The following is a 27,935-nucleotide window of genomic DNA, read 5'->3' on the forward strand; positions in this document are numbered from 1 at the left end:
GGGTTTGGGGGTAGCGGCACAGGGGGGAGCGGCACAGGAGGGAGCGGCACAGGAGGGAGCGGCACAGGGGGTAGCGGCACTGGGGGTAGCGGCACTGGGGGTAGCGGCACAGGGGGGTGCGGCACAAGGGGAGCGGCACGGGGGGGGAGGGAGGGGGGTGCCACAGGGGGGAGCGGCACAGGGGGGGGAGTGGCACAGGGGGGAGCGGCACAGGGGGGAACGGCACAGGGGGGAACGGCACAGGGGGGAGCGGCACAGGGGGGAGCGATACAGGGTAGAGAGGGGTTGTTAAAAACATTGCCAAAATAGATTCACGTATTTGTGCACAACCGCTTTTGATGCTGCAAACAGATTAAAACACCCATTTGATGCCTTTTACCTTGTAATTCCGGATGATGATCTTTTATGTGAACAGAAATATCATTCTAATTCTTCAAAGTTCAATGTTGTGTAATGCTTTTGTCCATCTGCATCGTCTGCCAGGACAGCGACACCCTGTGCACCTTGGGTGTAGGTACAGCATTTGGTGAATCCATCTTGGACAACACACCTCGTCATGCCACCATCGTTACGAGGGAACACAGTGAACTTCTCCGCATTGAGCAAAAGGATTTTCGTGCCCTGTGGGAGGTACTTTAGTGTTTATTTCTTTTATACGATGACGCTTTTGTTGAATGGTTATTAGGGTACTTTGTTTACCTCCTGGAGAAGCTGGTACATGAAGACATGGGCATGAGGGCAAAACGGTATTTTACTTCAAATACAAGGATTTGTAAATTAAGTAAAAATTATAAGTGGACAAAGGACAAATTCGAGTATTTTCCATATCACCTAGTGATCTAAGCATAACCTGGTGATCTCAGCATCACAAGTCTTGTGTTCAAATGTGAACAAAACACAGGTGAACCAATTTTGTTGCTTAGTTAGGATTTTAAGTCAAAGTTTGATTTAAAAATAATGAAATTATCATGTTTTATTTGTGGGTTTACCAGCATACTCTTGTGATATGTGGTACATAAAGAACTAGAACGGCACTCGGTAGAGAGCATACAGTGCCTATACAAAGTCTACACCGCTTTCAAATTTTCACCTTTTGTTTTCACAAATTTTCACAAAACAATAATCAAACTAGATGGTATTCATAGAATACTTACCCTGTGCAGTCAACTTGTTGTGAGCCAACTCTTCTGTTTTTGAACATTCTTTTTCTTTGATCCAATATGGCCGCCAGACCACGTGAGCGATGACATCATAAATTTATATTCTCATATAATTGTTGCATAGATCATGCTCAATACATTTCAAACTGATCAGACTAAGCGTTGTCCCTGTCGAATTATGACGTTATAATTATGGCACCAATGACGTCATCGTTAACAACACCTATTCCCCATATGGAGTTATTTACAATGAGGCACGTTTCAATTTTTTCCAAGCAGCAGTTTTGGAGATATAGAGGTGCAATATTTTTCGGTTTTTCCAAGATAGCGCCTGTACCACATGATGTATGACGTTATGATTATCATTAAAATATTCCAAATGAGGAGGCGCTCCTGTGGTGAAAATTTCGTGTCCATCAGACCAACAGTTGCTGAAAAAATATTCATAATGATCGGATGGATAAGTGTTGTGTTTGTCGAATTATGACGTCATAACGAAGGCACAGATGACATCATCATTAACATATCTTATTCCCCATGGGGAGTCGGTGACAATGAGCTAGACCTCAATTTTTTCCATGGAGTGGTTTCAAAGATATCGAGGTGCGAAGCTTTTCCAAGATGGTGCCTGTACCACATGACCTATGACGCCATAATTATCATTAAAATATTATACAGGAGGAGGCGCTCCTATGGTGAAATTTCGTGCCAATCAGGCCAACAGTTGCTGAGAAAAAAAATTCACAATGATCGGATAAGTGTTGCACTTGTCGAATTATGACATCATAATGAAGGCACAGATGATATCATCATTAACATATCTTATTCCCTAAGCGGAGTGCTTGACAATGAGCCATGTTTCAGTTATTTCCATGGAGCGGTTTCGGAGATATAGAGGTGCAACTTTTTTCGATTTTTTCCAAGATGGCGTCTGTACCACGTGACATATGACGTTTTAATTATCATTAAAAAATTATACAGGAGGAGCCGTACATATTCTGAAAATTTCGTGTCCGTCGAAATAATCAAACTTTTACAACTAACAGTTGTAAAACAACTTAGTAAAATAGTTGTTGTAAAAATAATAAAATAATAACATAATAATAAAATAGTAAAATAGTAACAACTTAGTAAGATAGTTGTAAAAACGCCAGACAACTAACAGTTGCGGAGGAATTTTTGTTTTGTTCATACTTATCAGATCAAGCATTGTACTTGTCGAATTATGACGTCATAATTAAGGCACCGATGACATTACCAACAACAAAACCAAAAGAACCACCTTTAGAGGCCATTTTTCCCTGCAGAGCAGGGGTTGGCCTTTTTTGGGCACCGTGGTCCCCTTTTTTGAAGCAATGTTTTACGGCCGGATGCCCTTCCTGCCACCAACCCTGTTAGTCGCCTCTTGCGACACACAGGGAATTACCAGTGAACTGGTACTCAATTTGCCGACCTCGGAAGGATGACAGGCTGAGTCAACCCCCCATTGTGTTAATTCAGCGATCGACCGGGATTTGAACCCAGGATCCTAGGATCCCAAGCCGGCACCCTAACCGCTAAGCCAACACCAGGCTGATGACATCAACAACACACACAACAACATGCATTTTAAGGCCATTTTCCCTGCAAGAGCGGGGGTTAGCCTTGCGGTCCTGACATCTGATGCATCATAGCTGATGACATCACCATCAACATATCTTATTCCCAATGGTGAGTACTTGACAATGAGCCATGTTTCAATTTTTTCAATTGAGTGGTTTGGGAGATATGGAGGTGTAACTTTTTTCTCAGGTGGCGTCCATACCACGTGACATATGACGTCATAATTATTAATTAAACAATTCCACAGTCGGAGGTGCTTCTATGGTAAAATTTCGTGTCAATCGGACCAACGGTTGCCGAGAAAACTAGATGGTATTCATAGAATACTTGCCCTGTGCAGTCAACTTGGTGTGAGCCAACTCTTCTGTTTTTGAGCATTTTTTTTTCTTTGATCCAATATGGCTGCCAGACCACGTGAACGATGCCATCATAAATTTATATTCTCTAATATAATTGTTGCACAGATCATGCTCAATACATTTTAAACTGATCAGACTAAGGGGCACAGCAGGTTTTCCAGGTGGGCCACAGAGATTGCCCAATATTTGCCCAAATAATATAATCTTTTCACGCACAAGGCCTAAAACAAGAGTTCAATTCTGTGTGTGTTGGTGGTGGCCATTGGTAGCCACCCACTATTCCCTGCATATTTTTTTAGTCTTGTTTTTTTATATTTTTCCTTTTTCTTTTTTCTTTCCAGAAACCCTTCTGAAATGACAAAACGAGGATATGAAGAGCAATACATAAAGTTTGGATTCACATCCTTACATGATCATGGAGAATTAAAGGGACAATGCGTCCTGTGCCAGAAAGTTCTCGGAAATCAATATTTGCGACCATCGAAGTTGAAGCTCCATTTGGAGAAGATTCATCATCAACATAAGGATGTGGACTTCTTCAAGCGAATGGAAGAGAATGTGAAGTGCCAGAGCTTGGATCAAAGTGGAACATTATTTCAGCAAAACAAGCTTCTTACGGAGGCTTCTTATGTTGTCAGCCTCCTCATTGCGCAACAGAAGAAACCTCACACAGTCGGAGAGACTCTGATCAAGCCATGTGCTCTGACGATGGCTAGATTCTGCTTGGATAAGAAGCTGAAAAAAAGTTCAACAAAATCTCTCTGTTAAATAATACGGTTCAAAGGAGGATTGCTGACTTGTCTAGCGACATAAAAGAACAGGTGATTGCTGAAATCAAAGACGCTGCATTTGGATTGTTCTCAATTCAGTTGGATGAATCCACAGATGTTTCATCCTATTCCCAGCGTATTGCCTTCGTTCGGTATGTGAAGGGTGATTCCATCAAGGAAGAATTCTTATTCTGCCGTTCTCTCAAAAGAAATACCAGAGTTGTGGATGTGATGGAAAAAGTAACAGAGTTCTTTGACCATGAGGAACTGAACTGGCACAATCTCTGTGGAGTGTGCACCGATGGCACGCCACAGCTATGCTAGGAGCAAAAATTGGCTTCCAAGCGCTTGTTCGAAATCTATCTCCAGGCATCATTTCTGTTCATTGTCTGATTCATCGGCAAGCTCTTGCTTCAAAAACCCTTCCATCTCATCTTCAGGATGTTCTTGAACAAGTCATCAAAATTGTGAACTACATGAAAAGCAGTGCTTTGAATTCATGACTGTTCAAGCAATTGTGCACAGAAATGGATTCAGAGCATAAGACCCTGCTTTACTACACCAAGGTGCGTTGGCTATCAAAAAGAAATGTTGTGGTACGAGTGTTTGAACTCCGAGAAGAGATGCAGAGTTTCCTACAGATGGAAGAAAAGCACAAATGTGAAGCTTCCTTCCATGAAAAGCTGTGGGTCTTTCACCTCGCATACCTTGTGGATATTTTTGATCAACTGAACAGACTGAATCTAAAGCTGCAAGGAAAGGGAACAACTATCATTCAATTCATTGACACTCTCAGTGCATTTATACAGAAGCTTGAAAACTGGAACAAAAGGCTGAGGAAGGGAACTTTACCATGTTCGAATCTCTTTCAGAAGTCACTATTAATGAGCCGTTGTATCCTAGTGTTGCAAAGGATGTTGTGACACACCTCAGCTGTCTCCGAGAAGAATTTTTGCAGTACTTTCCAGAAATTGGGAGAGAAGGACTGGCGCTCATGAGCAATCCTTTTCTTGTTAAAGTCAGTGAGGTCCAGATGACCTGCAAGATGAACTGATCGAATTTCAAAATGATTTTGGATGCAGAGATGTCTTTGAAGCTTCCTTTATCTCTGAGTAGTTTTGGCCAAAAATGATGGGAAGCTACCCCAACATTGCAAAGGAATGCCTTTGGAAACTCCTGCCATTTGCAACAACTTATCTTTTTGAATCAGGCTTCTCAACGTTTGTGCAGCTGAAGACAAAGGCTCGGAACTGCCTTGAATGTGAGGCAGATCTTAGATGTGTGCTTTCTACAACAGAACCTAGGATTTGGAAACTGGTGCAGAAAATTCAGGAGAACATCTCTCATTAAAGTAGCTTTAGGTTAAACTGGTTTGAGTTTTTTTTCAATTGGCAGATACTGCAATGTTTTGTGTTACAGCCCACAAGCAAAGCACCCTGGAGATGAGTTTTCAAATATTTTTTATTGTTGGATGCCGCATGGCCACTTTGTTATGGTAACCATGGTCGTGATGCTGCATGGCCACTTTGTTATGGTAACCATGGTCGTGATGCCGCATGGCCACTTTGTTATGGTAACCATGGTCATGATGCCGCATGGCCACTTTGGCAGGGTAACCATGGTCGTGATGCCGCATGGACACTTTGTTATGGGAACCATGGTCATGATGCCGCATGGCCACTTTGGCAGGGTAACCATGGTCGTGATGCCGCATGGCCACTTTGTTATGGTAACCATGGTCATGATGCCGCATGGACACTTTGTTATGGTAACCATGGTCATGATGCCACATGGCCACTTTGTTATGGTAACCATGGTCATGATGCCGCTTGGACACTTTGTTATGGTAACCATGGTCATGATGCCGCATGGCCACTTTGTTATGGTAACCATGGTCATGATACCACATGGCCACGTTGTTATGGTTACCGGTTGTGGGTTTCTGAGAAGATTTTTGAATGAAATATTAATATTTGAGGCAAAAAACCCTTTAATCCCCCTTAAATTGGCGGATCCGGGTGGGGAGCATAATCCAATGAGGCTTCACTGTCCGAATGCATCGTCCCAAATTTGGTTCGTATCGGTCACGTAGTTTGTGAGATTTTTGAGTCAAATGTCAACGGACATAGACACGGACATAGACACGGACATAGACACGGACATAGACACGGACATAGACACGGACATAGACACGGACATAGACACAGACACCGGGACCCACTCTGAGGTTATTTCAGAGAAAGAACCAAATAAAATTCCAACATTCTCCAATAAATCATTCAGGATGTACCTTTTTCCTGGAGCTACTGTTTATCGTTTTAATGTTTTTTTTTCTTTCTATCCGCGTTGTTTATGCCAGTGATACCGATGACGAGTAAAGGTACTTGTGAACCAAGGCAAACATTTCAGACATGTTTGAAATAAAATGTACTCCAAAAGAGGAATCTTTTGCCCCATTAATTTACCCCAACCATTACCCCTCAAAAAAATGTCCCAAAAGTCAACAATGTCTGAGATTGGACAAATCCATGCCGTTTGGTGTGTAATTGTTGTGTACCTGTCCAAATGAGGGCACCTTCATTTATTGATGTATTTTCATTTGTCGTGTTTCTTTGTTCATGGGTTTGGGAATAAACCTGTGTTTCTTTTCACTAAACGTCTCGCATTCCTTCATTCAAGCGCGCGACAAAAATAACCGCCATATTCGCCTGCTCGCCATATCTGATCAAGATGAAATTTCTTTAGTGTGATCTAGGGATAAATTTGTCGAGAAAAATAAAATTGATGACATTATCGGTCACGTGGTTCGACAGCCATATTTTTACGGCGGACACCGTCGGGCATTGCCGACTAGAACAGTGTTTGTCCGTCCATCCGGTGCATCCAGACCTTTATCAAGTGGAATGCCCTAGAAGGTTCCACGGCCTCCCATTGGCCGAGGTTGGTCACGTGCGGTCATACCTCCACTCCTCCTTCGGGAAGGTTCCACGACCTACCATTGGTCACTGCTAGTCACATGCGGTCATTGTGCCCCACCTCCTTTTGGAAGGTTTTATGCCACGCCTACCGTTGGAAGGTTTCATTTCCCGCCTACTGCTGTTGCTGTTGATCACGTGGACTGTTTCTCCCCGCCCACGAACCAACGTCTTCATTCAACCATACGAGGGGTTGGAATCCTGCCTAACTCAACACATATCTGCTTTAATTACGACACAATGGAAAGGGAACTAATCTTTACATTTAATAAGGAATAACTGATGAATGCAGGCTACATGTTGTCGTGTAATTCACTTGAGGGGTGTCCTTCATTGCAAAACCGTAACACTGCCCCCTCCTCTCATCCAGACTCGGCCTGAGTCGTCCACGCAGGAGCGGCTGGGGGAGCTGGCACTCATTGAACATTACCATTAGTGTGACACGTAGATGTAATTTCCCTAACATTTTAAACTCTAACCCCAATGTGCGCGACAATTTAAACTAAATATGTCCCTCCGAATGCGTTGACAAACTACATTACAGATTCACACCCACAACCTTATACTGTTCGCGTATTGCCGGAATTTTGAAACTAAACACATATCCAGTGGGCAACATTTTTACATTTACACACGACACACGATTTATTTACAAAAACTAAGACCCAGGATCTGGACTCGAGGATTAAAGAATGGAGGACATGTTGCTGGAGTCATCTTGTGGCTTCTTGCCTTGGTCGGCTTCCTAACAAAACCGGCTGGCCCTGACCGGTATACAGGCCATTTAAAGATCATAAGGCCGTCTAATTTTTACCTTTCCACACATGGGTCATTCTATTTTGTGAACAGGGCCATTGACACGTGGTCCAAAGGTGTGGCATCAATGCCACCCAACAGGTGGTCCATCCAGCAAGATTATGGGGGCAGCTTGGAGCTGCAACAGCAGGAAGGTGTGGCCACAGGGCTAGTGGTCCATAATGTGATGATGGATGGCAGCAAGACGCTGCGACAGCATGGTGAGACCTCATGATGGTCCTGGGGCGGGGAGGAAGACAAAGCGCAATGAGCACAAGGAAAAGGCACGGTGGCACATGCAAAACAAGGCAAATGGAACGGGTGAGAGGAATGCCGGCAGAGTGAACTCGAGCCTGGCCCTAACCTTACGTACCCCCACCGTCGTCTACTACATTACCCGAGCCCTCCTTGTATTTACAATTCGTCTCGATGTCTTGTCTCCCATGTCCCATCTTTATTGTCAAATTCGTCCCCAAATACCCCCAGGTTCTCCCAGGAAGGAAAGGCGGAATGAACACAATGTTTTGCACCCACGACGTGATGCATCTCACTGTTACGTGCTCCTCCCCGACCCCCTGGTCACGGTGTACCTCCGAGCCCCGAGAGGAGCAACGGCAGAAAAATGTGTTATTCTGTATGTCAAAGAACAATTGTGAAGCCACACCAATTGTTACTTACAAACAAATACTGTATTAAGATCACACAAGAATAACAGTACAACAATAATAGCAATCAAAAGTACAATCAATATATATGTCCTATGATGGTACCATCAGTTTCGTAATGTATAACTCGCTGTGCTCCAAGTGAGTGAAACAAGAACATTCCCAATGTCTCTAATTCCCGGCTTCAAGCCAAAGTTGATTCGCTACAGCGATCGTCAGATCAATGTCCAATCGAGACCAGAATCCCATTGGGTTGGCAGTTACAGTCCTGCTGCCAAAGCTGTGCAAAGGCGCCCTCCAGGCGACTGGGAAATCCAAAGGCGCCTTCCAGGCGACTGGGAAATCACACCCTCGGGTATGGATGTCCCGCGGCTCACAGTCAGCGAACCGCAAATTAATCTTCAAAAGCCGCGTTGCACACACACACACCAGATACGTCTGAATGCGGTGAAAACGGCTGAAGTGAAGCAAAGAAACCTTGCGCGAATCGCAAAGCTCGCGCGTCAAAATGGCCGACGGCCCGTACTTGAGACGAAACGGCAGTCCAACGATTCTCTCCGGAATCAACCGCAAAACCTGTCACGCAGGTTGATCTGTCACAGCGATGACAACTCTGTCACAGGAATCCCTTTCCTGGGAAACCCAAAGTTCACTCGTGACTCTTGCTCGCCAACGTTCGCTCCAGACCGCAAAGCAACTATGCTTCTTGTCCGACTCCACTCGCTCCGCCTTCTTTTTCTCTTCTTCCTCTTCATCGTCCGGTTTCCGATCTTGTTTCCAGTTTCTTTTAACTCTAACTTTTTCACCTTTTGAAAACAGTTCATAAACAATAAACCTTTTGAAAACAATAATAGTACATGGAATCAAAAATGTTTACAGTGGATGAAAACCACCACAACGGAAGTGACGAATACGTAACATCACCCATCAAACTTCGAGCCCCATAGTGCAAAATTTATCCCCTTGTGGATGGTTGTGGGTGGTACGAAGGGGTCTTCACAAATCCTAACTACACTAACATCATTTACACATTTAACCTCCCCGGGGTCGTACCCTTGTTTAATGTACAAATTTCGTGGATGCTTTGATCCCACTTTCTCTCCCCAATTAGAGATGGATGAAGGTGGGGTCACATGGGGGCACGTGCTCCCAGACCTTCCAAGTCATGCCCCCCTGGTTGCCATGGAAAACAATTACATGTGTTTGAATGAGTCGATGAATCATGATTCCTTAATATTTTCGATAACAAACATTATTAGTTGTACCTTATTAGTTGTACCTTATTAGTTGTACATTATTAGTTGTACATTATTAGTTGTACATTATTAGTTGTACATTATTAATTGTACATTATTAGTTGTACATTATTAGCTGTACATTATTAGCTGTGCATTATTAGTTGTGCATTATTAGTTGTACATTATTATTTGTGCATTATTAGTTGTGCATTATTAGTTGTACATTATTAGTTGTGCATTATTAGTTGTGCATTATTAGTTGTACATTATTATTTGTGCATTATTAGTTGTGCATTATTAGTTGTGCATTATTAGTTGTGCATTATTAGCTGTACATTATTAGTTGTGCATTATTAGTTGTGCATTATTAGTTGTGCATTATAAGTTGTGCATTATTAGTTGTACATTATTAGTTGTACAATATTAGTTGTACATTATTAGTTGTACATTATTAGTTGTACATTATTAGTTGTACATTATTAGTTGTGCATTATTAGTTGTGCATTTTTAGTTGTGCATTATAAGTTGTGCATTTTTAGTTGTGCATTATAAGTTGTGCATTATTAGTTGTGCATTATTAGTTGTACATTATTAGTTGTACATTATTAGTTGTACATTATTAGTTGTACATTATTAGTTGTACATTATTAGTTGTGCATTATTAGTTGTGCATTATTAGTTGTGCATTATTAGTTGTGCATTATTAGCTGTGCATTATTAGCTGTGCATTATTAGCTGTGCATTATTAGCTGTGCATTATTAGCTGTACATTATTAGCTGTACATTATTAGTTGTACATTATTAGTTGTACATTATTAGTTGTACATTATTAGTTGTACATTATTAGTTGTACATTATTAGTTGTACATTATTAGTTGTACATTATTAGTTGTACATTATTAGTTGTACATTATTAGTTGTACATTATTAGTTGTACATTATTAGTTGTGCATTATTAGTTGTGCATTATTAGTTGTACATTATTAGTTGTACATTATTAGTTGTACATTATTAGTTGTACATTATTAGTTGTGCATTATTAGCTGTACATTATTAGTTGTGCATTATTAGTTGTGCATTATTAGCTGTACATTATTAGTTGTACATTATTAGTTGTGCAATATTAGTTGTGCATTATTAGTTGTACATTATTAGCTGTACATTATTAGCTGTACATTATTAGTTGTACATTATTAGTTGTACATTATTAGCTGTACATTATTAGCTGTACATTATTAGTTGTACATTATTATTTGTGCATTATTAGCTGTACATTATTAGCTGTGCATTATTAGTTGTGCATTATTAGTTGTGCATTATTAGTTGTGCATTATTAGCTGTACATTATTAGTTGTGCATTATTAGTTGTACATTATTAGTTGTACATTATTAGTTGTGCATTATTAGTTGTGCATTATTAGTTGTGCATTATTAGTTGTGCATTATTAGTTGTGCATTATTAGCTGTACATTATTAGTTGTACATTATTAGTTGTGCATTATTAGTTGTGCATTATTAGCTGTACATTATTAGTTGTACATTATTAGTTGTGCATTATTAGTTGTGCATTATTAGCTGTACATTATTAGCTGTACATTATTAGTTGTGCATTATTAGCTGTACATTATGAGTTGTACATTATTAGTTGTACATTATTAGTTGTGCATTATTAGTTGTGCATTATTAGTTGTGCATTATTAGTTGTACATTATTAGTTGTACATTATTAGTTGTACATTATTAGTTGTACATTATTAGTTGTGGATTATTAGCTGTACATTATTAGTTGTGCATTATTAGTTGTACATTATTAGTTGTACATTATTAGTTGTTACATTGTAGCGGCTACCGCTGGGTATACACAATCGCCTTGCACCTACCGAGGACGCGGAGCGATCACCATGCCGGGCTCGTCCAGGACGCCCGGGCATGCCCGCTCTCGACTTGCCAGGCCTCGTCCGGGACGTCCGGGCATTTCCAGACACGCCCGGGCATGCCCGCTCTCGACTTGCCAGGCCTCGTCCGGGACGCCCGGGCATTTCCAGACACGCCCGGGCATGCCCGCTCTCGACTTGCCAGGCCGCGTCCAGGACGCCCGGGCACGCCCCCTCTCGCCTTTCCCGGGCAAACGCTCCGGGATAATGTGTATATATATTGCTGCCCGATAAACGGGCTTTTCAGAGTACCCGAGTTGATTTGACACAATAAAGAAACTCGGACGAATTCCAGCTTTTTGTCGCGTCCATTCTTTCGATTTACGTTGGAGCATAGCTCCTACATTGGTGACCCGACATGGACACGGCAGTTGCCCTCAAACTGCCTACCTTCTGGGAGGCTCACGCGGCGGTTTGGTTCACCCAGGCGGACTCCCTGTTCGCCCTGCGAGGCATCACGGCCGACGACACCCGCTTCCACCATGTGGTAGCAGCATTCGGCTCAGCCACCGCGGCCCGCGCCCTCAGCCTCCTCCAGCGCCCGCCAGCCGCTGACAAATACGACGCGATTAGAAAGCTCCTCCTCGACGCCCTCTCATCAGCGGAACGCGCACGGCGCCTGCTCGACCTGCCCGAGCTCGGCGACACGCGCCCATCCGAGCGAATGGACTACATGCTTTCGCTGCTCGGCGAGCACTCTCCGGCATTCCTGTTCCGGGAGCTGTTCCTCCGTCAGCTGCCTAGCCCGGTACGCCTCGCCCTAGCAAGCACGACGATCACGGATCCCCGCGCCCTCGCCAGGGAAGCCGACAAGATCTCCGCGGCAGGCCAACGCATTGGAGCAGCGACCTGGAGCCCACCGCCATCCGAAGCAACGCCCATGGCGCCCGAGCACCCGGCACGGTCGACGACCGAACTGCCGACGCAATTGGCGGCCGCTACGCCGCGCCGACCACCTCCAGCACGACGACCGGAGCCTCCACCTGACCAGGCGTGGTGTTATTATCATGCCAGGTTCGGACAGAAGGCCCGGACATGCCGATCCCCGTGCACCTTCGGCAAGCCGGGAAACGGCCGGGCCGGCGTTCATTACCAGCCATGAGCGCCGGCCACACGGGCAACTTACTTTTCATCACGGACAAAGCGTCCGGATGGCGCTTCCTGTGTGACACCGGCGCCCAACTGAGCGTCATACCCACCTCCGATCAGGACAGGCAGTCCGCGGTTTGCGGCCCCTCCTTGGTTGCGGCCAACGGATCGGCCATCCGCACCTTCGGCCCGCGCAACGTCACCCTCTGCTTCGGCGGCCAACGCTTTAATTGGACTTTTGTAACCGCAAGCGTGCCCATGGCTCTGCTAGGCGCCGACTTCCTTTGCGCACACGGACTGCTGGTGGACGTCCAACGGCGTCGCCTCATCAACGCCGAGACCTTCAGCTCCCTGGCATGCACATTGAGCAGCTCCGCTCCGACCGAGCTGGCATGCGCCCTCCCGGCGGCGAACGAGTTTGCTCGCCTACTCACTGAGTTCCCGGCCCTCACGCGGCCGACGTTTTCGGCCGTCGCAGTACGACATTGGATCGAGCACCACATACCAACCACGGGCCCGCCAGTCTACGCCAGAGCCCGCCGCCTCGACCCAGCCAAGCTCGCCGTGGCCAAAGCCGAGTTCGACGCTTTGGAACACCTCGGCATCGTGTGGCGCTCTGATAGCGCGTGGGCTTCGCCACTACACATCGTCCCAAAACCAGGGGGCGGCTGGCGCCCATGTGGCGACTACCGCCACCTTAACGACGCTACCACCCCCGACAGGTATCTGATCCCGCACATCCAAGACTTCTCCGCCCGTTTGGCAGGACGGGTCATTTTTTCAAAGATCGATTTAATACGGGGATATCACCAGGTACCTGTCAGGGCGGCCGGCGTCCCAAAAACGGCCGTCATCACGCCGTTCGGCTTATTTGAATTCCTGCGAATGCCGTTTGGCCTCAAGAACGCGGCTCAGGCATTCCAGCGCTTGATGGACGGCGTGCTGCGCGACCTGCCGTTCCTCTTCGTTTACCTGGACGACATTCTCGTCGCCAGCACGTCCTGGGCCGAGCACCTCCTCCACCTCCGAACACTGTTCGGGCGCCTCAGCGAGCACGGCCTCATCGTGAACCCGGCCAAATGCCACTTCGGCATGACGGCCGTTGATTTTTTGGGCCACCACATCACCAAGAACGGGGCCGTGCCGCTGCCAACCAAGGTCGCGGCCATCACCACGTTTCCGCGTCCCCGCTCCATAAAGGCCCTGCAGGAATTCCTGGGAATGGTGAATTTCTATCACCGCTTCGTGCCCCGCGCTGCTCAACTCATGCGGCCCCTCTACGAAGCCTTCCGGGGCAAGCCGGCCAAGCACGACGTCGTCTGGTCCGCAGCAATGGACGCGGCCTTTAAAAGCTCAAAGCGGGCCCTCTCCGACCAACACTGCTCGCTCACCCGGTGCTCAACGCTCCCATCGCCCTCACCACGGATGCCTCCGACTACGCGGTGGGCGCCGTACATGAGCAATGGGTGAACGGGGTTTGGCAGCCACTCGCTTTTTTCAGCCGGCAACTCCGGCCGAACGAGCTCAAATATAGCACGGTTGACCGTGAGCTCCTCGGTCTACACCTGGCCGTTCGCCATTTCCGCCACCTCCTGGAGGGCCGACCCTTCACGGCGTTCGTCGACCACAAGCCGTTGGTTTACGCAATGGCCAAGGTCACGGAGCCGTGGTCGGCCCGCCAACAGCGCCACCTCTCCGCCGTGTCAGAGTTTACCACGGACATCCGGCACGTCGCCGGCAAAGACAACGCCGTGGCCGACTGTCTTTCTCTGGCCAGCGCGAACGCGGTCCACCTCGGCGTGGACTTCGCGCTTATGGCGGCGGACCAAACCACCGACACCACGGTGCAAGCCCTCTGGGCGGCGGACACGGGCCTCCGCCTGGCCGACATCCCCTTCGCCGGACACTGTCCTGCTTTGCGACGTCTCCCAAGGCCAGCCTCGCCCCATCGTGCCCGTTACCTGGCAACGCCGCATCTTCGCCTCCCTCCACGGCCTTTCCCACCCGGGCTGGAAAGCCTCCCAGAAGCTGGTGTCGGCGTGATTCGTCTGGCACGGCCTTCAACGGGACGTCCGCGATTGAACCAGCACCTGCACAGCCTGCCAACAGGCCAAGGTCCACCGACACACCCAGGCCCCGCTGGCGCCTTTCACCGTGCCCGAACGACATTTCGACCACGTCAACGTGGACCTGGTGGGCCCCCTCCCCCCATCACGGGGTTTCACACACCTGCTCACCATGGTGGACAGGACCACCAGGTGGCCGGAGGCCGTTCCCCTCGTCTCCACCACCACCACCGCCGACGTGGCGCAGGCTTTCATCGCCACCTGGGTCGCCCGCTTCGGCGCACCGGCAGACATCTCGTCGGACCGCGGACCGCAGTTCACCTCCGAGCTGTGGGGCGCGGTCGCCCGCAACCTGGGGGTCAAGCTCCACCGTACTATGGCCTACCACCCCCAAGCCAACGGGTTGTGCGAGCGATTCCACCGCTCCATGAAGGCCGCACTCATGGCCGGCCTTCAGGACGGCGGTTGGGCCGACCGGCTGCCGTGAGTCCTTTTGGGCCTCTGCACGGCCCCCAAGGAGGACCTCCGGGCGTCCACCGCCGAGCTTGTCTACGGCCAGGCGCTACGCGTCCCGGGCGAATTCGTGCCCGACGCTACCAGTCCCTGGTCCGCAGCTCACCAGCGCTCGGACCTCCAGGAGACCGCCCGACGGTTTGCCCCCGTGCCAACGTCCCACCACGGTGACCCCCAGTCCTACGTCCCCCCAGCGCTTCGCACAGCGGAGTACGTCTTTGTGCGTCATGACGCACATCGGGGCCACTCCGGCCGCCATATGACGGGCCCTTCCGGGTCCTGCGACGGGACGACAAGTCATTCGTCATCGACATCGGCGGCAGGTCAGACCGGATTGCGGTGGACCGCCTCAGGCCGGCGCACGTGGACATCGACCAACCGCCACGGTTGGCCCTTCCGCCGCGGTGAGGCCGCCCCCCATCCACGGTGCCCCCCACTCGACCGCCCACCACCACACCGGACCCCCCCCCCCCCACGACCCGCCAGGGGTCGCTTCGGCTGGGTCATCAGGACCCCCCTTAAATTGACCCTGCCGGAGCAAGTCGATTCTGGGGGGACGTGTGTAGCGGCTACCGCTGGGTATACACAATCGCCTTGCACCTACCGAGGACGCGGAGCGATCACCATGCCGGGCTCGTCCAGACACGCCCGGGCATGCCCGCTCTCGACTTGCCAGGCCTCGTCCGGGACGCCCGGGCATGCCCAGACACGCCCGGGCATGCCCGCACACGCCCGGGCATGCCCAGACACGCCCGGGCATGCCCGCTCTCGACTTGCCAGGCCGCGTCCAGGACGTCCGGGCACGCCCCCTCTCGCCTTTCCCTGGCAAACGCTCCGGGATAATGTGTATATATATTGCTGCCCGATAAACGGGCTTTTCAGAGTACCCGAGTTGATTTGACACAATAAAGAAACTCGGACGAATTCCAGCTTTTTGTCGCGTCCATTCTTTCGATTTACGTTGGAGCATTGCTCCTACAACATAATGGAATACATCTACATTTATTTAAATATAACTAACACAAAACACTCACCTGTGATGTTTTTTCAATTTCAAACGATTTTATGTGGCACAATAGTGTATAATCATTGATCATGATTTTATACACAGCAATACACAAGAGCCCCCTATTTAAGTGCCCCCCATCAGCCCCCCATCATACATGGCGTCAGGAAGGGCATCCGGCCATAAAAACATTGCCTCAAACAGGGAACCATGATTGTCATGGGGCTAAACACAAAGCTTAAATGCGGCCCTCTTCCCAATGGAGCAAAATGAGGCCTACAATCCTTTGGATCCATTCCGAGGTTTGTATTATGGTGGAGTTATTATAATCAGATCAGTGAATGCGTGGATCGTGCAGTTTGTGAGCCTCAGATATGACAAGGTGAATGTTTTAATCAAATATTGTTCTTTTCTTCGTCCACATTTTGCAATTTATCGAAACAAACTTTCATATTTTGTTGATTCCAAAGTTAGTAATTCTGTGATGCATTTCCTTGTTTACTTGTTGCTTACACAATGAACGAGGCCATTGTTTTAAGAACGACATTTACTTCCTTCCTTCCTCTTGAACTCCGGAGGAAGCGAACTCTTTGTTTCGTTTGTAGAATCCTTTGTACCTTTTCTTGCTGAAATGTGAGAATCATGGTCACGTGGGTCCAATATACCTGTACCTGCATTGGTGGAAAATCAAAGTTTCATTTCAACGATATCCAATAACATTGAGAAATCGACACTGAATGTTTTCCATGCTGTGCAGCATCACACATTATATATATAAATAAAACCACCTTTAGAGGCCATTTTTCCCCGCAAAGCGGGGGTTGGCCTTTTTCGGGAACCGTGGCTGTTGTTGTTTTTGTTGGTCCCCTTTTTGAAGCAATGTTATATGGCCGGATGCCCTTCCTGCCGCCAACCCTTTTTGTCACCTTTTATGACAAACAGGGAATTACCAGTAAACTGGTACTCAATTAGCCGACCTCGGAAGGATGACAGGCTGAGTCAAACCCCCTGGCGTTAATTCAGCGATCGACCGGGATTCGAACCCAGGATCCTGGGATCCTAAGCTGGCACCCGAACCGCTAGCCCAACACCAGGGCAGCATCACACATTGTTGTTGTAAACTTTTTAGCTTTTACTCTTCATCTCGTTCGTCAGGAAACTTCTGCCTCTTCAAGTGTCTGACATTCGTTTGTTGTACAAATCAATGTGAACGAGAAGAATAATTCATTCCCCCCATTCCACCACCATCTCTGACACAGCCCTCTGAATATACTCACTTTTAGCATACAGAGTGAAGGCTCATGGAGGGGGAAGGACACAGAAAGGATCAGGACATAACAGGAAGAAAAGAAGAGTGGAAAGAGAAAGGAGGAGGTGGTGGGGGAGTGGATGGGGACACACTCGGAGGAAATAGAGGGAGACTTGGAAAAATATGACGTGTGGGGGAGAATGAGAACACAGGGATTGACAAATATAGACAATGTGTCATACACTGTGGATCACAATCGTGGAAGGAAAAACTGGAAACCAAGAAGAAGGTAGGCTTGAGGAGGATTGAGGAGGGTGTAGAAAAGGTCATGCTGGTGGATGGAGAATGGTCTCAGGTGGGGGTGAATAGCTGTCTTGAAGCCCTGCAGGGAACGATGACGTTGAAGACACAGAGGAAGTTGTTTTCACAGGCAGGAGAAAAAGAGGAACGAGTGAGTGGAGGTTCTGGATTTTGGGAATCTCACCAAAAGGGCGTTGGTAGTGAACTGCATGCGCCTTGCAGGAATCTGGGGGAGGATGGGACACAGGGCACAGGAAGGGCAGAGGGAACAACAACAAAACTGAGGTGGTAGAGCAAGTGGAGGAATTGAAATGAGACCACGATGACGCTGATCGACGTTTGCTTCTACATAGACATGACGCCACCTCGTCCCACCTCATCCCACCCAGCTATCATCAGCATCATTGATTCTGACTTCGTTATGATCGCGTTGGCCCAGGTCAGGAGTATTCTCATGACAGTCCTCGTCGAAATCGGATGGAAGGAGAAAACGGCGAGTCATCAATGTGACCAGTTCAGCTGCTCACTTGGGGAATGTATTTCAGAAAGTTTGGAAATGCGTTTGGTGAACAAGGTCCTTCTTTGGTCCTTCACTGAATCCAACATATGAAGGGATGCAACGACCAAGTGGCTCCAGCTCGGCTACAGCTGTTATTGATGCACCGAGGCCAAATTATCACGAATGGGTATCTAACGACAATGGGGTCTCCATATGATGGATGAGCGAGGAGTCTGCTCTCCATATGATGGATGACCCAGGACTCTGATCTCCACATGATGGATGACCCAGGACTCTGCTCTCCATATTATGGATAACCCAGGACTCTGCTCTCCATATGATGGATGACCCAGGACTCTGATGTCCACATGATGGATGACCCAGGACTCTGCTCTCCATATTATGGATAACCCAGGACTCTGCTCTCCATGTGATGGATGAGCCAGGACTCTGCTCTCCATATGATGGATGACCCAGGACTCTGCTCTCCATATGATGGATGACCCAGGACTCTGCTGTCCATTTGATGGATGACCCAGGAGTCTGCTCTCCATATGATGGATGACCCAGGACTCTGCTCTCCATATGATGGATGACCCAGGAGTCTGCTCTCCATGTGATGGATGAGCCAGGACTCTGCTCTCCATATGATGGATAACCCAGGACTCTGCTCTCCATGTGATGGATGACCCAGGACTCTGCTCTCCATTTTATGGATAACCCAGGACTCTGCTCTCCATATGATGGATGACCCAGGACTCTGCTCTCCATGTGATGGATGACCCAGGACTCTGCTCTCCATTTTATGGATAACCCAGGACTCTGCTCTCCTTATGATGGATGACCCAGGACTCTGCTCTCCATATGATGGATGACCCAGGAGTCTGCTCTCCATATGATGGATGACCCAGGAGTCTGCTCTCCATATGATGGATGACCCAGGACTGTGCTCTCCATATGATGGATGACCCAGGAGTCTGCTCTCCATATGATGGATGACCCAGGACTGTGCTCTCCATATGATGGATGACCCAGGACTCTGCACCTCCAGAACTGCTCAAAATTAACTTGCACCGCTGCAAAAAAGCAAAGTGTTCATCTAATGTAACAGATGTTCATGTCGAGTGGACGGTGTTTCCTGTACCTATGGTCCTGTGCAAACATCGATGAAACCCCGCAAGAGATTGAACTGGTGAATGATGACGGAAATGACGATTCAGACATGAGTAACACCACGTAACCGTTGAGTGTTACTATTTGATAGTCCAGGTATCAAAGTATCCATTTCCCACGCATGTGTCAGTAACTGCAACTCTGATTGTTTTTGCTTTGAGACAGAAAATCACTGAAACCTGGAAACTCTGGTGGAAATAATTTATTCACAGAGAACAGAACATTTGGGGGTCGACTGTGAAATCAGCCCAATGGCTCCCCCCCCCCCCCCCATGACGTCATGGATGTGAACACCTATTCTGAAGTTGTTCACTTTGTGTCCAGTGTTTGTGTGTGTGCCAAACACACATGGACATTTGCTAGGACATCCAGGAAAGAAGTCGGAATCTCAAAGAAGTGGATTTGGGGTGTTTTAACGGGGGTAGAAAGGATCAAGGTTTTGGATGGGGGAAGATAAGAGATGGTGGTGAACAGCTGTTTAAAAGACCTGGAGGGAGGAGTGGGATTGAAGGGAGTGGGGGAATTTGTTCCAGAGGCGGGAGAAAGGGGAATAAAAGAGTGAAGGTGAGCAGAGAGTCTTGATTTTGGCAGTTTAACCATAAGAGGTGGCTGGCAGATCTTGTGCGACCTGCAGGAATATTTGGGGGACAGAGCCCAGAGAGAGCAGGGGGAGCAAGGCCGGAGAGGAGTCGGTAGAAGACAGAAAGACCACCAACCTGCCTGCGATGAGAAAGAGAAAGGTCCTCAGAATCAACTTCATGCAGGAGATTCCAAAAATATCCCTTTTAGGTGATTTCCCTTTTAGGTGATTTCCCTTTTAGGGGATATCCCTTTTAGGCGATTCCCCTTTTCGGCGATTTCCCTTTTAGGTGATTTCCCTTTTAGGTGATTTCCCTTTTCGGCGATTTCCCTTTTAGGCGATTTCCCTTTTCGGCGATTTCCCTTTTAGGCGATTTCCCTTTTAGGCGATTTCCCTTTTAGGCGATTTCACTTTTAGGCGATTTCCCTTTTAGGCGATTTCACTTTTAGGCGATTTCACTTTTAGGCGATTCCCCTTTTAGGCGATTCCCCTTTTAGGCGATTTCCCTTTTAGGCGATTTCCCTTTTAGGCGATTTCCCTTTTAGGCGATTCCCCTTTTAGGCGATTCCCCTTTTAGGCGATTTCCCTTTTAGGGGATATCCCTTTTAGGTGATTTCCCTTTTAGGCGATTTCCCTTTTAGGCGATTTCCCTTTTAGGCGATTCCCCTTTTAGGCGATTTCCCTTTTAGGCGATTTCCCTTTTAGGCGATTTCACTTTTAGGCGATTTCACTTTTAGGCGATTTCACTTTTAGGCGATTTCCCTTTTAGGCGATTTCCCTTTTAGGCGATTTCCCTTTTAGGCGATTCCCCTTTTAGGCGATTCCCCTTTTAGGCGATTTCCCTTTTAGGCGATTTCCCTTTTAGGCGATTTCCCTTTTAGGCGATTTCACTTTTAGGCGATTTCCCTTTTAGGCGATTTCACTTTTAGGCGATTTCACTTTTAGGCGATTTCCCTTTTAGGCGATTCCCCTTTTAGGCGATTCCCCTTTTAGGCGATTTCACTTTTAGGCGATTTCCCTTTTAGGCGATTCCCCTTTTAGGCGATTCCCCTTTTAGGCGATTTCCCTTTTAGGGGATATCCCTTTTAGGTGATTTCCCTTTTAGGCGATTTCCCTTTTAGGCGATTTCCCTTTTAGGCGATTCCCCTTTTAGGTGATTCCCCTTTTAGGCGATTTCCCTTTTAGGCGATTTCCCTTTTAGGCGATTTCACTTTTAGGCGATTTCACTTTTAGGCGATTTCCCTTTTAGGCGATTTCCCTTTTAGGCGATTCCCCTTTTAGGCGATTCCCCTTTTAGGCGATTTCCCTTTTAGGCGATTCCCCTTTTAGGCGATTTCACTTTTAGGCGATTTCCCTTTTAGGCGATTCCCCTTTTAGGCGATTTCCCTTTTAGGCGATTCCCCTTTTAGGCGATTTCCCTTTTAGACGATTCCCCTTTTAGGCGATTTCCCTTTTAGGCGATTTCCCTTTTCGGCGATTTCCCTTTTAGGCGATTCCCCTTTTAGGCGATTCCCCTTTTAGGCGATTTCCCTTTTAGGCGATTCCCCTTTTAGGCGATTTCCCTTTTTGGCGATTTCCCTTTTAGACGATTCCCCTTTTAGGCGATTTCGTTTTTAGGGGATTTCCCTTTTAGGCGATTCCCCTTTTAGGCGATTTCCTTTTTAGGGGATATCCCTTTTAGGCGATTCCCCTTTTAGGCGATTTCCCTTTTAGGGGATTTTTCATTTTAGACGATTTTCCTTTTAGGGGATATCCCTTTTAGGGGATTTCCCTTTGAGGGCGTTTCCCTTTTAGGGATTCAGGCCTCAAAGTAGGTGGTGTTTCAATTTTTTTCAATGTGAACATTGAAATTCAGATTCAGCACTAACATCATTTTTAACCCACCAAATTGAGGTCGTTCCAAATGAGGTGCAATGGTCGTGATTTTCTAAGCAACCTTGAGCGCAATTTTCTCACCAATGGTAGTGATAAAGCACCTCGACCTGCAACCTTTAGACGCGCAAACTGCGTTTCGAGCTTCGTCGTGGGTGGAATGTTCTGTGATTCCATTTAAGATGAGGGAAGGGGAGCGATGAAGTGTGAACATGCATTCCAGGTATGCATAAGTCACTCGCAGGGCTCCGAGGAAGGTTGAAGCATTTGACCTTCAGATTTTCCAGTTGAGGGTTTCTTGCTCACCTGGTGATGGACGCAAATTTGCTGCGGAAAGTTGCCCTCAGTTGATTTAGCATTTGTATGATGAGAAAGCAAACTCCTTGGTAGCAAATCCGTCCCCTCAAGATTCCTTTACCTCGACCGAGAGATGGTGATGATAAGTGCAGACAAGGTGGCAGACAGAGAGTATGTGTTTGTATAGATTTCCCAGACGGATCAATATCAGGTGCAGAAGTGATGAAAGAGCAAACCTTTTTGGAGAGCGCAGGTTGCTTTCTTTTCCTGTCAATCTTTGTTGTTGTAGTAACTCTCAAACAACACCAGAAAAGATTGTAAGAACATTTGCCAGAAGCATCAAGTGGGGTGGATGGAGGGTTATTCATTCCCAGGTGCAGGAAGTACCTTTTGTAGAGATGTGTGCTGGGAAATTGGCAGATTGGGTGCTCCGTCATCTTTGTGTGAACGGGACCACTTTGGTTGCGTGAATGTGTTTGTGTGTTTTGTGCGAATACGCACAGATTTACCTGTTTGTAACGCTGAGAGATATACCTGTTTGCAACGCTGACAGATTTACCTGTTTGTAACGCTGACAGATTTACCTGTTCGTAACGCTGACAGATTTACCTGTTTGTAACGCTGACTGATTTACCTGTTTGTAACGCTGACAGATTTACCTGTTTGTAACACTGACAGATTTACCTGTTTGTAACGCTGACTTATTTACCTGTTTGTAACGCTGACTGATTTACCTGTTTGTAACGCTGACTGATTTACCTGTTTGTAACGCTGACAGATTTACCTGTTTGTAACGCTGACAGATTTACCTGTTTGTAACGCTCACAGATTTACCTGTTTGTAATGCTGACAGATTTACCTGTTTGTAACGCTGACAGATTTACCTGTTTGTAACGCTGACAGATTTACCTGTTTGTAACGCTGACAGATTTACCTGTTTGTAACGCTGACTGATTTACCTGTTTGTAACGCTGACAGATTTACCTGTTTGTAACGCTGACAGATTTACCTGTTTGTAACGCTGACAGATTTACCTGTTTGTAACGCTGACAGATTTACCTGTTTGTAACGCTGACAGATTTACCTGTTTGTAACGCTGACAGATTTACCTGTTTGTAACGTTGACAGATTTACCTGTTTGTAACGCTGACAGATTTACCTGTTTGTAACGCTGACTGATTTACCTGTTTGTAACGCTGACAGATTTACCTGTTTGTAACGCTGACAGATTTACCTGATTGTAACGCTGACAGATTTACCTGTTTGTAACGCTGACAGATTTACCTGTTTGTAACGCTGACAGATTTACCTGTTTGTAACGCTGACAGATTTACCTGTTTGTAACGCTGACAGATTTACCTGTTTGTAACGCTGACTGATTTACCTGTTTGTAACGCTGACTGATTTACCTGTTTGTAACGCTGACAGATTTACCTGATTGTAACGCTGACAGATTTACCTGTTTGTAACGCTGACAGATTTACCTGTTCGTAACGCTGACAGATTTACCTGTTTGTAACGCTGACTGATTTACCTGTTTGTAACGCTGACAGATTTACCTGTTTGTAACGCTGACAGATTTACCTGTTTGTAACGCTGACTGATTTACCTGTTTGTAACGCTGACAGATTTACCTGTTCGTACCGCTGACAGATTTACCTGTTCGTAACGCTGACAGATTTACCTGATTGTAACGCTGACAGATTTACCTGTTCGTAACGCTGTGTACCTGAAGCAGCTGTTTATATGAACAAATTCCTCTAAATGCATCCACAAGTGCTCTGCATGCTGACGTACCTTGATCGGACGTACCTTGACTTGACGTACCTGTACCTTGACCTGAAGGTGCACCAGTTGCCCTTAGACCGATTACAAAATGTCCAGAGGGACGTGAGTGGGTGGAAGCATTGTTTGCAATTCCCATTGAGAGGGAGCGTTCTTCCTTCTTCCTGTTGAGCCATTCTCAGGATGTGCCAGGAAAGGGCTGCCCACGCCACACCCTGCGCCTGTCCCTCTCAAACACAACTCCTGACTTGCGCTCATTGCATGGGACACCGACCTCAGTGCTTCTTGTACCGATGTTTCAATACTTGTCTGAGATTTATACCGTGAGTATTCGAATTCGAATTTTAAATTGTTTCACTTCTTTGGGAGTTATTTGCACCTCATCCTCTGTAACACACAACAATATTGTTTGTCTTCTTTGGGAGTTATTTGCACCTCATCCTCTGTAACACACATCAATTGTTTTCTCTTCTTTGGGAGTTCTTTGCACCTCATCCTCTGTAACACACAACAATTGTTTTCTCTTCTTTGGGAGTTCTTTGCACCTCATCCTCTGTAACACACAACAATTGTTTCTCTTCTTTGGGAGTTCTTTGCACCTCATCCTCTGTAACACACAACAATTGTTTTCTCTTCTTTGGGAGTTCTTTGCACCTCATCCTCTGTAACACACAACAATTGTTTTCTCTTCTTTGGGAGTTCTTTGCACCTCATCCTCTGTAACACACAACAATTGTTTCTCTTCTTTGGGAGTTCTTTGCACCTCATCCTCTGTAACACACAACAATTGTTTCTCTTCTTTGGAAGTTCTTTGCACCTCATCCTCTGTAACACACAACAATTGTTTCTCTTCTTTGGGAGTTCTTTGCACCTCATCCTCTGTAACACACAACAATTGTTTCTCTTCTTTGGGAGTTATTTGCACCTCATCCTCTGTAACACACATCAATTGTTTCTCTTCTTTGGGAGTTATTTGCACCTCATCCTCTGTAACACATATCAATTTTTCTCTTCTTTGGGAGTTATTTGCACCTCATCCTCTGTAACACACAACAATTGTTTCTCTTCTTTGGGAGTTATTTGCACCTCATCCTCTGTAACATACGTATATCAATTTTTCTCTTCTTTGGGAGTTATTTGCACCTCATCCTCTGTAACACACAACAATTGTTTCTCTTGTTTGGGAGTTCTTTGCACCTCATCCTCTGTAACACACAACAATTGTTTCTCTTCTTTGGGAGTTATTTCCACCTCATCCTCAGTAACACACAACAATTGTTTCTCTTCTTTGGGAGTTATTTGCACCTCATCCTCAGTAACACACAACAATTGTTTCTCTTCTTTGGGAGTTATTTGCACCTCATCCTCAGTAACACACAACAATTGTTTCTCTTCTTTGGGAGGTATTTGCACCTCAGCCTCAGTAACACACAACAATTGTTTCTCTTCTTTGGGAGGTATTTGCACCTCAGCCTCTGTAACATACAACAATTGTTTCTCTTCTTTGGGAGTTATTTGCACCTCATCCTCAGTAACACACAACAATATTGTTTCTCTTCTTTGGGAGTTATTTGCACCTCATTCTCTAACATATGTATATCAATTTTTCTCTTGTTTGGAAGTTCTTTGCACCTCATCCTCTGTAACACACAACAATTGTTTCTCTTCTTTGGGAGTTATTTGCACCTCATCCTCAGTAACACACAACAATTGTTTCTCTTCTTTGGGAGGTATTTGCACCTCATCCTCTGTAACACACAACAATTGTTTCTCTTCTTTGGGAGTTATTTGCACCTCATCCTCAGTAACACACAACAATTGTTTCTCTTCTTTGGGAGGTATTTGCACCTCATCCTCTGTAACATACAACAATTGTTTCTCTTCTTTGGGAGTTATTTGCACCTCATCCTCAGTAACACACAACAATATTGTTTCTCTTCTTTGGGAGTTATTTGCACCTCATCCTCTGTACCATATATCAATTTTTCTCTTGTTTGGAAGTTCTTTGCACCTCATCCTCTGTAACACACATCAATTGTTTCTCTTCTTTGGGAGTTATTTGCACCTCATCCTCTGTAACATATATCAATTTTTCTCTTGCTTGGAAGTTCTTTGCACCTCATCCTCAGTAACACACAACAATTGTTTCTCTTCTTTGGGAGGTATTTGCACCTCATCCTCTGTAACACACAACAATTGTTTCTCTTCTTTGGGAGTTATTTGCACCTCATCCTCAGTAACACACAACAATTGTTTCCCTTCTTTGGGAGGTATTTGCACCTCATCCTCTGTAACATACAACAATTGTTTCTCTTCTTTGGGAGTTATTTGCACCTCATCCTCAGTAACACACAACAATATTGTTTCTCTTCTTTGGGAGTTATTTGCACCTCATCCTCAGTAACACACAACAATTGTTTCTCTTCTTTGGGAGTTATTTGCACCTCATTCTCTGTAACATATATCAATTTTTCTCTTGTTTGGAAGTTCTTTGCACCTCATCCTCTGTAACACACAACAATTGTTTCTCTTCTTTGGGAGTTATTTGCACCTCATCCTCTGTAACACACAACAATTGTTTCTCTTCTTTGGGAGTTATTTCCACCTCATCCTCAGTAACACACAACAATTGTTTCTCTTCTTTGGGAGTTATTTGCACCTCATCCTCTGTAACACACACCAATTGTTTCTCTTCTTTGGGAGTTATTTGCACCTCATCCTCAGTAACACACAACAATTGTTTCTCTTCTTTGGGAGTTATTTGCACCTCATCCTCAGTAACACACAACAATTGTTTCTCTTCTTTGGGAGGTATTTGCACCTCATCCTCTGTAACACACAATTGTTTCTCTTCTTTGGGAGTTATTTGCACCTCATCCTCAGTAACACACAACAATTGTTTCTCTTCTTTGGGAGGTATTTGCACCTCATCCTCTGTAACATACAACAATTGTTTCTCTTCTTTGGGAGTTATTTGCACCTCATCCTCAGTAACACACAACAATATTGTTTCTCTTCTTTGGGAGTTATTTGCACCTCATCCTCAGTAACACACAACAATTGTTTCTCTTCTTTGGGAGTTATTTGCACCTCATTCTCTGTAACATATATCAATTTTTCTCTTGTTTGGAAGTTCTTTGCACCTCATCCTCTGTAACACACAACAATTGTTTCTCTTCTTTGGGAGTTATTTGCACCTCATCCTCTGTAACACACAACAATTGTTTCTCTTCTTTGGGAGTTATTTCCACCTCATCCTCAGTAACACACAACAATTGTTTCTCTTCTTTGGGAGTTATTTGCACCTCATCCTCTGTACCATATATCAATTTTTCTCTTGTTTGGAAGTTCTTTGCACCTCATCCTCAGTAACACTCAACAATTGTTTCACTTCTTTGGGAGTTATTTGCACCTCATCCTCAGTAACACACAACAATTGTTACTCTTCTTTGGGAGTTATTTGCACCTCATCCTCTGTAACACACAACAATTGTTTCTCTTCTTTGGGAGTTATTTGCACCTCATCCTCAGTAACACACAACAATTGTTTCTCTTATTTGGGAGTTATTTGCACCTCATCCTCAGTAACACACAACAATATTGTTTCTCTTCTTTGGGAGTTATTTGTACCTCATCCTCTGTACCATATATCAATTTTTCTCTTGTTTGGAAGTTCTTTGCACCTCATCCTCAGTAACACACAACAATTGTTTCTCTTCTTTGGGAGTTATTTGCACCTCATCCTCAGTAACACACAACAATTGTTTCTCTTCTTTGGGAGTTATTTGCACCTCATCCTCTGTAACACACAACAATTGTTTCTCTTCTTTGGGAGGTATTTGCACCTCATCCTCTGTACCATATATCAATTTTTCTCTTCTTTGGGAGTTATTTGCACCTCATCCTCAGTAACACACAACAATATTGTTTCTCTTCTTTGGGAGTTATTTGTACCTCATCCTCTGTACCATATATCAATTTTTCTCTTGTTTGGAAGTTCTTTGCACCT

At 45.8% G+C, this 27,935-nt stretch overlaps 1 protein-coding gene across 2 annotated transcripts in view; it reads left to right on the forward strand.

Annotated features, from left to right (window-relative positions):
* LOC137430984 (rap guanine nucleotide exchange factor 4) overlaps nucleotides 1–27,935 on the forward strand; it is a 265,011-nt gene that overhangs the window by 118,510 nt on the left and 118,566 nt on the right. For both annotated transcript variants that reach the window (XM_078781282.1, XM_078781283.1), the window contains exon 4: nucleotides 484–630. In XM_078781282.1, the coding sequence (XP_078637408.1) occupies nucleotides 484–630 (147 nt within the window). The remainder of the gene's footprint in view (nucleotides 1–483; nucleotides 631–27,935) is intronic.

This window comes from Myxine glutinosa, chromosome 7 (genome assembly GCF_964187855.1).
Source record: "Myxine glutinosa chromosome 7, kmMyxGlut1.1, whole genome shotgun sequence".
NCBI classification, from domain to species: domain Eukaryota; kingdom Metazoa; phylum Chordata; class Myxini; order Myxiniformes; family Myxinidae; genus Myxine; species Myxine glutinosa.